Source organism: Dermacentor andersoni, chromosome 3 (genome assembly GCF_023375885.2).
Source record: "Dermacentor andersoni chromosome 3, qqDerAnde1_hic_scaffold, whole genome shotgun sequence".
NCBI classification, from domain to species: domain Eukaryota; kingdom Metazoa; phylum Arthropoda; class Arachnida; order Ixodida; family Ixodidae; genus Dermacentor; species Dermacentor andersoni.
In genome coordinates, this window is record NC_092816.1 from 145,055,925 (window position 1) to 145,066,762 (window position 10,838).

The window sequence follows — 10,838 nt, forward strand, 5'->3', positions numbered from 1 at the left end:
TCGACAATTGTCCCAGCGGAAAGAAAAAAAGCAAATACCCAGACACGAAATTGTTCCCCCAAGTAGAGTGACTTGGCTCTGAAGAGATTTTTTTTTTTTACTAGCTCAGTTTGCCACGCAATACCGATGCAACATTCAAGCATACGTTCGAACGTGCTCAATTTGAGCTAGAGCTAGCTAACTCGGTCTATACTTCTGTTCACTTCGGCAAATAAGCATCACACGAAGAAACAACCATAAAGCAAGAGATTGTCATAATTTCACTTAGTGGCAACAAGTTGGAGCTACTTCTAAAAACAATTTAGTATGGTTGGGTGTACGTGCCTGAAAATATATTAAAAAGAAAAAGAAAACTATAGAACGAGAGCGGTCACTGCCGAAAACGGTGCACTGTCCGAAGTAATGATTCGAGGGTAATGTGTGGCTGCTTTCACGTAGCGAATTTCCTTAGTGCTAAAAATTTATCGCTTCTCGATTTGCTTGTTTATTTGGGAACATATAGCGCGAACAAATGACAAGGTTCCACCAATCCAACATAACAGGTTAGACTAGTGGATGAACGGTTTACATAACCTTTCCCTTGCGAATTGAGAACGTGGCAGCGATTCAGTAACTCCGATTTCTTTACGACAACTCGAAAATGGAGAGCGCATTTTATTGTAGTTTCACTTAAATGAAGACGTGCCTCGTTGACTATCGACCGTCGAATTTTGATTTCTTGCCGAAACATTTCATATGAAAAAAAATGGTAAAAGCTGCAAGAAATGAATTCTACCCAACCGCAAAGTTCACAACTCTGTAACCGAGAAGCAAATCTCTCTACCGAATTTCTCTAAAGTTCGTGTGATTCAGAGGTTTGCGCTGGTGGATTTAGCACGGTGGCATTATGTTCGAAATACCTTTGCGAACTACCCATAACCTAGATAAAAATACATGAGAGCAATGACTGAGAATAATAATTTTGTCTATTTCGGACCTTTATGCGTAGTGGAAACCACTTCTCTGTTCGGCGTGCTATAGTCTGTACTATAGTCTAAACGGTGTACTAGTCCAGACAACCTCAGGCGATTTGCGTGGCTTGAGACAAGATTTTCATGTTACGAGCAGCAAGAAAACGACCACATATGCACTAACGACCTTTGCGCCTCAGTTGATGCCTAATTTACTTGAATAGACCTCACGCTGGGCACAGAAAGAACACTGCCGGTGCAACTCGCACTGTGCTTCAAGGTCAGCGATACTAACCCTGGACCTACCCGTTCGCGAAACAAATAATTTGGGTAAGCGAAAATTCGTGTTCAACCTTCAGGTTTTTCGAGGCTTCCTCAGTAAAAAATTTCGACGGACTCTGTGTGCTTCTGAAATGAGATTCGCGGCTAACCCTCGTGGTACCAGACCCAACTTGTGAATTCGCTGAGAACCCTGTAAGAACGTAGCTTTCCTGACCGCGTTACCATCCTTGCTTGTTCCCTATAACTGGAAGTTATTGTCTAGTTTTCCAGACGAAATGAAACCAGCGCCTTGTCCTGTTGTCTTTCTTGTGTCCATTGTTTTGCGCCAAACAAAGTAATTATGGATTCGCACCAACTAGCCCGCCAACGCATTGGGCTTGAACAATGATAAAAACTGTACATTCCCAAGACGAAGCGATGGCAAGCCCAGCGCTGAATTTTAAGCGCTGCAATGCGCCTAAGCCAATTTTGAGTAATTCTAGACTACCAAGCTGAGGCTTTTAACCTCACCGTGCCGAGCTCTTAGACGTGCACGCCTTTCCGGAAGCCCGAGTCTTGCCGAATACGCTGAACTTGACACTTAACCTTTCGAGAATTAATAAGGCTTGCGTGGCATAAGCGGGAAACTGCGCGCGAGTTTCTCACGGAAGCATGTATACATATTTCCTGCCGCAATGCGCTGGGCCCGTACTCGAATTTCCGGGAAGGCAAGAGTATCTACGTACCTGGGGTCAGTGACCCGTTCTTCTCACAAACAGTGTGAGTAGAGCAGCAACGTAGCAAGTGAGGCGAGCTGGCAAAGTTGCACTTACAACTATGTACAGCGTGAAGAAAGTAGACGGAGCATCTCTACAGCTTTGTGTAGATGTTGTTGCTTCGAGGATTATGGTGTGCGAGCCGATATATACATTTCTCCAGAGAATGTATACATGTAAATAAATAAATAAATTGATGTCAACGAGTACTAAACATTAAGTCACGGCTGGATTATCTACTTGCGAGTAGGTATGCGTTATAATTAAGGAGGCAATATTGAAGACGCGCTTCTTGCGGGGTCGGAGAAGTAGCGCACAGCGTGACCAAAAAAGAAAAAAATAAGAGTAAAAATAGATAGCGCTTCTATTCTAAGCTTAACTTGATCATAGTCTTATCGGTAAGGTTAAGGTCATTAAATGATAAAAGAAAAGAAAGAAAGAGAAAGAAATACATGTCTGTGCCTAGGTTATCTTTTATGGCTTATGCTTATTGTTGCTCTCGACTTTTCGCAAATGCCCTCTGCTCGCGCCATCCTTTTCCAACTCGGTATCGAGTCAAGAGCCCCAACTATTGTTCCCTGTCGTCGATATCACCTTACATTGCACTTGTCTACAAGTCTTGATATCCTTTCCCTTACCGAGGTCATTCGTTTGAAATTGTGTCCAGTGATTTATTCTAACGCGCAGCAATAACATTTTTCGTTGATTGCATACAACAACCTCGTATTCCTAATGCCTACAAAGCGAGATTACCGGCACGACTTTATAACTGTGAACAGTCTCTACAATGAGAGCGGTAAATAAACGGTCTTGCTTCTATATTCCTTCGGTGTTCATTAGGCACCTCCATCATAAAGTCGTGTAATCTCCCATTGTCATTTTATTGTGTAACAAAATTTGTTGACAGAAATATAACGCCCCCCACCCGCCTGTATAGATATTCACGCGTATTTACTCCATAAATTTATTCATCTGGGTTTCTTCATGCTTCCTTGCATTAAATGCTAGGTTTTCTACTGCAATTCGTGCCCCCTTACATTGATCATTGGGCTCAGTTTAACTTTCATTCGGGTTTTTAACTGTCTGGCGTAACTTGCATTGCGTTTACGTATCTCTTCCTTACGACAAAGTGTCGAATACTATCCGTACGTATATTTTCGTATTTCCGCGCTTATTAAAAAAAAAGTATGAGTGGTGCTTCTACTTTAAGACCGCTTTCTGTAACACGCATGGGATCATTCATCCCTAAATGCAATAAAAAAACCACTGACTATTCTTCGAAGACCGCACAAATGTACAATGTCGCTTGAGTCAGTTCCGCAATACGAATATTCGAGAAGGTCTACCTCTGATTAACGAATCTGATATTTTGTTTCTAGACAAAACGAAATACAGAGTTGGCGTGGAGTCCTCTTGGTTAAAAAGAGGCCTACTGACATTATCTACGCGGCCTATATATTTACAGGTACACATAAATGCGTGTAATGCCATTCAGAAGTGAACGTCCAATCAGCTGAGCAGCTTGTGAAATGAGGAAGAAGTGTCTTAAATTATCATCTGCATCATGATAATGACAGTAATAAAGAAAAAAAGAAAAGCTAGCAGCACGTCACCAGGTGCACGCACAGCTTGAGCGTTCGTTCAAGGAGAGAAGTGCGACATTGCAGCACCGCACGTTGTTTCAAGGAAATTCAAACATTGCGCACATGGCCAAATAATATTGCTTTAGCTAAATACAGACAACAAATTGGAATATGGGCTCCATAAAAGTGAGGTGTTCATAACGAGTGACTGAAGACTACTCAGCAGATGTTATCTGCCCCGTGCGTCCGGCAAGAAAGTGAAATCTCGGCACAGCGACCACAGCTTCCATGAAGCACAACCATTCGAAAAAGGCCTCGCTTCCATTGTTTCCCCCTCAGTTGGGACTGCAAATAAGCGTTGCTATGGCCCCGTACATATCAGAACGAAGCGAATACTCGACCCTGTCGAATAGTGAATTCTCGAACCAAATCGAATAAGCAAGGACCGTTCGATTCGCATTCGAAATTTCGAGTATTCGCACAACCGCCAGTATTTAGTCGGCCTCGATTACGCTTTATCTTACACCTTGTGTGCATCTCGAATTCTTCAAGAAAAACAGCAAATGGCGTGCCAGCACAGATGAGAGCGCCATTTCTTGTTTTCGAACGTAAGTGGACGTTATCCTCGGACCCTTAAACAAGCCGCACACTTTGTTGGCTCGAAGCGCAACGCAGGAACTCGAAGCACTGGATGTAGTAGCGCTGGCATAGTAGAGGAATGCTCCACAAGCTACCATCCAATTCCGCGCGCAGAACATAGTCGTCGCCGGTGCGGCCGCACCGATTGTCGGCACAGCAGATGACAGGCTTCACGTGGATGCGAACTGCTGGCCTGTGCGAAGGATGCCAACTCTTCAGCGTGTCTTTGATTTCGCGGCTGTGTTGGGTTCGACAAAATGCCTGCTTGGCCATATATTCTTGTCTTCCTTAATTTTATGCCCTCCCCTTACCCGTTCTATTGCGTAGCGTAGGAAGCCGGACATTGCCACCTCGTCAACTTCCTTGCCTTCTCCTTCAGTCCAGTCTCACCTGATAGTTCAGCACCTGTGTTCTCTCATTCGCTCTTATCCCGTTATCTACGGTTAAACAAGCGAACACAGCTAGAAGTTGCACATTCTTTCCAGGCTATAAAAATACATAAACAGTGCCACCAACGTCGCTGTCATTCCATTTACGAAATGCGAATTCCATGGCTAAGCCGATTACTTAAGCCAAGCTTATATTCCCTCACTCGTGTTGGCGTCGGTGTTGCCATACGAAAAAAAAACCGAAGACGCGCGAAAATTGTTTGTCGGTGTACGGATTCGAACCACCGATCTCCGGGTTGCGAGAACACCACGCTGGCCCATTCAGCCAGTGTCGGTTCATCATACGCGCCCTTTAAAGCGGTGCTCTATATGGATGAAGAAGTAGACGCAGCGCAAGGCGCGAGCCAATCATAGGCATCCCCTCCTTCCGGCGGAGGGAAAGGGTGTGATTGCGTGTTCGCTCGCTTTGCACCCGCGGTTTTCCGCCAGTTCAGGCCCAGCAGTCAGATGGGGAGACTGCGTTTGGTTCGTTCTGCCGAAGAGCAGTATGCGTTCAAGGAAAGAGAGCGGGCCGCGCGTCGTGCTTTCAGCCGAATAACAGTCGGCGTTTGATGAACGCTGCCGGGAACTCGCTCGAGAAAGGGCTCATCGGCGTGACGACTTCGTCGCGAGGGAGCGCGAAGCCGAGGCGGTACGACAACGAAGAGCCGTGGATCCCGAGCTGCGCTTGCACCCCTCTTCACAGTACTAGATGGGCAGTCATTGTTTAATGATATTTTTGCTCTATATTTAAACCTTTTGCTATTAACAGCGTGTTTACTGGGGATATTCAGAGACCTGGATTGGGAAGAATTGGGCATAAAAGTTAATGGAGAATACCGTAGTAACTTGCGATTCACTGATGATATTGCCTTGCTTAGTAACTCAGGGGACCAATTGCAATGCATGCTCACTCACCTGGAGAGGCAAAGCAGAAGAGTGGGTCTAAAAATTAATCTGCAGAAAACTAAAGTAATGTTTAACAGTCTCGGAAGACAACAGCAATTTACAATAGGTAGCGAGGCACTGGAAGTGGTAAGGGAATACGTCTACTTAGGGCAGGTAGTGACGGCGGATACGGATCATGAGACGGAAATAATCAGAAGAATAAGAATGGGCTGGGGTGCGTTTGGCAGGCATTCTCAGATCATGAGCAGCAGGTTGCCATTATCCGTCAAGAGAAAAGTGTATAATAGCTGTGTCTTACCAGTACTCACCTACGGGGCAGAAACCTGAAGGTTTACAAAAAGGGTTCTACTTAAATTGAGGACGACGCAACGAGCTATGGAAAGAATTATGGGTGTAACGTTAAGGGATAAGAAAAGAGCAGATTGGGTGAGGGAACAAACGCGATTTAATGACATCTTACTTGAAATCAAGAAAAAGAAATGGGCATGGGCAGGACATGTAATGAGGAGGGAAGATAACCGATGGTCATTAAGGGTTACGGACTGGATTCGAAGGGAATTAAGGGAAGCGTAGCAGGGGGTGGCAGAAAGTTAGGTGGGCGGATGAGATTAAGAAGTTTGCAGGGGCGACATGGCCACAATCAGTACACGACCGGGGTTGTTGGAGAAGTATGGGAGAGGCCTTTGCCCTGCAGTGGGCGGAACCAGGCTGCTGCTGATGATGATATTTAAACCAAACGGAAATTGTATGCTGACTGTCGGGTTCTTGTTTGGCAGGAGGGGCTGCTGTCGCGTTGGGATTCAAACACTCGCATTTGAAGTGGACGGAAACATGAACTGGTCAGCAGTCAAGATAAGCAAAGGATGTTTAGAGCATTGGCGAAAAAAAAAAAAGAATATGTTGACACGACCAGATCAATTACCGTCGTAGGTAGCGGTACAGGGTAGATAGAGGCTTACAGGAAAAGAAAGAAAAGAAAGTTAAGGATATGTAGCTAGTATGAATATCGTGCATGACATACTTCATTAACTCAAGCAGGCAACGTGGATATTTTCTCACAGCCCCGTTTCCAAAGGGGATGCCAATAAATCATCTTCCTTCCCAAATCTGCACCGACAATCTACTCCGCTCATTGCTTCTTCAAGCCACGGAGAGTCGAATCCTCCACAGTCGAGCGATAAACGCCAGCATATACATGAAGGCCAGATAACGGCTGTGCTGGGACGAATCGTCAGTTACTTTATGGGCTGCAGCAGTCGTCACTGACGTGGTTCAACGTCCTATCCTCGCATACGGACGGTAGAGACCAGCGTTACACTGACCACGTCCGTAGGAAAGAGAAAGGCATCGTACATACGATAAGGGAGCCTGCAGTGCGGAAATATCCAAGTACGTACAATGAATGCTACGTGCAATGTTTCCAGATGTTGCAAAGCTCCGTCTAGAGTCAGCTGAACCGATGGCTCCGATTTTATTTCTTTGCTTTTCAAGAAACGAAAACAAGAACAAACAAGAACACTTGTGCTTTCTATCACGTGTCCGACATCGTTCGTGCGCGAGGGCACTTTTTAATGAACGCCGTTCCTCTGCGTCCAATTGGTCAAGAGTTAGTTTTAGCTCGGGGTCTCAGCTCCGGTCTCCTTATTTAAGTACACGTGAAACGTAGACAGGTACGTTCTGATTAAACAACAGCTTAACGGATTTGTTGCAAGTAAGACAAACAGAATATATCTACTGACTGTGTGGAGCGAAAATTCTGACTTATGCTCCAAAGTTTTACAAAAAGAAAAGATGAAAACTGAGAATTGAAAATAATAAAGAACGAATTTACAAACCTGAAGAACTGAAATTCGGGAATGCATAACTCAGTACCAAATCGAATATCGCAGTTCTGTCAAGTGTACCTGCTAGAACAATTGAAGAGGACAATATTCATATAAGAGACGTCAAATCATATTTCATATATATATATATATATATATATATATATATATATATATATATATATATAGAATTTCGTATATCGTATTTATTGCTGTGATATCGTATTTTAGTGCTGGGGGGGGGGGGGGGGGGGCGGTTAAGAGCTTGATACTTGATTGTATTGAAATTTCGGATTTTACAGTGATATAGTTAAAAAAAATCGATGTCCTAAATACAAAAAAATACTGCTTCAGTTGGTAGGCTAACTTATTGTTTGCAATGCAAGAAACTTCGCCAAATTCGGTGTAGAGAAAGCAGAAAGAGAAAAGGATTTATCCCTCCCCGCGTATTTAGATAGGAACTCCCAATGTATGCGTACGTACAACTTCCTCCTAAGCGCTTTCAAGACAAAGCAAGTAAAATAACAAATTATGTAGTCATATTAAAATGTTGACTATCCTAATAAAGTTTCGAGGCATGGGTTGCACGAGAGAGTTTTTCGATTTTCCAAACGGCCATTTCCTGGACTGATTTATATCTGTTCGTGGGGAAGGTGCTTTGCCCCACACATATGCGTGGAAGATTTGCAGAGCATGAATGTGGCGCTGCTGTATAAAGCTGGTCTCGTAATTATTTTTAACATAAACTTAAAAGATCACCTATGGCATAAACCAGAAATTCAGATTGTAGGAATGTACACCCTATCAACTAGGCCGAGCTTGGCGTTTTGAAGCACAAATCTATACTCATTGAACTGGTGCACTCGAAGAGCTAAGCGGACATTACTTGCAAAAGAAGTGGAAATGCATACCTGACCAATGGAAGATGTTTCAGTATTCAAGTTCTCAACTAACTGTTTTTGCGCACATATTGCATGTTTAAGAACTCGCGGTGGTGACTTGACAACGCATCTCCACTTGAACGAATTTTAAGCTAGTGCCTGTTTTGACAAAAGCGCTGTCGAACTTGCGTTAAAATGCACTGACATTACCACTTTTTTTCTTGTGTACGTGCAGCTTGCACGTGTCTAGCTTTTGTTTCGTGTATAGTCATTATGCAAATGACCGGTAATGTGGCCATTGAGACAATATAACGTGGGCTTCGGGCCCTGCGTGAGAGTTGTGCAATATTACTGTTGCTCATACTTCAGATCACGCTGCGAAGTCTAATGCGATTACTAGACTTCACTGGCAGAGTTGTGCTTACATTACAGCTGGCCAATGACACTTAGTTGAATGCCAACAGATTGAACGTAGGTGAAAATGCCGTCCGATCGCATAATGTGCGATATTGGAAAAACATTTCGTTATTATTATTATTATTATTATTATTATTGTTATTTGCATTATTTTATTACTATTGTTATTAGTACTATTATTATTATTACTACAAAAGCAGGGACGGCTGGCAAGCTGGAATGGTGAAATATGCTTTGTTTGCAACCCGAAGCGACACAGACGAAGACTAGAAGACCGGACGAGCGCTCGTCCCGTCTTCTGCTAGCCTTCGTCCGTGTCCCTTCGCGCTACAAACCGAGAGTTATTACTATTTTGTATTAATGTACACTCTAAACATACAACTGCAGAGCTGGTTAGAGTGGGCTTTTAAACAACGTATACCTTCGACTACTTGGAAGCAAAACAACTTCGTTAGATGGCGGCGTTGCTTCAGGATTGCGCGCGGAGTCTGCCAAGAACGGCAGATGGCTTCACCGCGGGCGGCGTGCCTTCGAAGCCAGTTTTCGAAGCCTGGAGGCCCCCGAGAACAGCAGCAACACAACGCGGCCCCTCAGAAAACGCGCTCGATACCGCCTAGTCGCGCGCTCGGGATCCACAGCTTTCAGACGAAAAGTTCCAGCGCATCGAGAAGCGGCGCGAGGGCGGGTCCTTGACCCGTGTCCATGTTGTTAAATAAAGCTAAAACATCAACAATAATAGGGGTGACAAGTCTGAAAAACGAGGGAAAGCGCTGACGTCGGAAATGGAAGTGCAAAGAGAGAGCGACAGCATCAGCCGGCATGGAAGCCGTGGTGAGGGAGAAAGCGAAGCGACAGTTGCCCCGAGCTTCTTCTTCATCTTCCTTTTTTTTTTTTTTTCTGTGCGCGCGTCCCTGGGGGGCTTACCTGCGTGAACTTGATGGGTGGGTTCCTGTTGGGGGCCATGGCTGGGAGGGCGGGAATGGGGCGTCTGCTGCTGCTGCGGCTGCCGAACTACCAAAGGACCAGAAGTCGAATGGCGAAGCAGACGACAGCGAGGGGCGGTTTTTATACTCGCCGCGATGTCTGCGCGGTGGCGCTACTGCTACCGCCGGTGCATTGCGCCGTCTGTGTGACGGGGATAAAGCGGAGGGGTGAAAGTGAACAAAAAAGAAGAAAAGTGCAGCACAAAAGAAACAATATATAATGAAAAAGGAAAGGCAGGGCGGAATTGCATGCTACGCCATCTATCACCTTTCAAAGGAGGTGCTGATGCCTCTGAGATTTGCAGTCACACCGGCGAGCGTCAGACAACCTCGGAGGGCACGTCTCTTGTTGAAGTAGTTTCTCCGAAACCGCCTCCCCACGGGGAAAGCTGATGTCACGTTGTCATGAAGGCGCCAAATTTTGTGCAGCAGGGCGTAGCTGATGCAAACGCATACGTGTGATATTTTCATTTCCAGAACACCCGTTCTTTTTTCTTTTCTTTTTGCAGAAACTCGTCCTAAAGTGCACAGTGTATTTTGTTTTAATGGTGCAGACGGCACAGGTTCGTACACGGAGAGAGGCAGGAAAAGACATGAAAGAATAAACTGACATCTTCGATTCCATTCTGCTTGAACCTAGTACAAGTACAATCGCACAAAGAGCGAGTTCAAGGAGAGCGTGCTGGGCGAAAATTAGCACCGCCCGTTTTTGATGTTACTCGAACAATCGATACCCATGCCCCAACTACGTAGAGATATTTAAAAACGTTTTCACTGCAAAAAAAAAACAAACAAGCAAACTAATACTTCGCGGTACATTTCAATTTTCGGCCATAAATATTGAGATGCGGCTTTCAAACGCATCAATTGATGTAACCGCACCGACGTTGCCAGAATATATGACTATTTGTTACCTGTTTCATGTCGGCCTAGTGATGCGTCAGGACTTCGCGAATAAAACCGAACCGCGTTTTTTATACCAAGCGTGATTATTAGGCTTAGAACACAGTTAAAACATTGAGCAGAACTTGTGTGATAGTTGCGATATGTGTGATAAATTGGAGGGTAATTTGGTGGCAATAAGTTATTTAATACTGTATTTACACTTGATACAGCGCCAATGAGTACCGTATACACTAAGTAGCGAACTGAATGTATCGCTATATTTCTAATTTATCACGTAATATA

At 44.5% G+C, this 10,838-nt stretch overlaps 1 protein-coding gene across 1 annotated transcript in view; it reads right to left on the reverse strand.

The window, feature by feature from the left end:
• Positions 1-9,725, reverse strand: part of LOC126525093 (aldehyde dehydrogenase 1A1-like) — a 35,803-nt gene extending 26,078 nt beyond the window's left edge. The window contains exon 1 of the mRNA XM_050173155.3: positions 9,592-9,725. Within this exon, the coding sequence (XP_050029112.2) occupies positions 9,592-9,630 (39 nt within the window). The 5' untranslated portion in view covers positions 9,631-9,725. The remainder of the gene's footprint in view (positions 1-9,591) is intronic.
• Between the last annotated feature and the right edge of the window lie 1,113 nt (positions 9,726-10,838).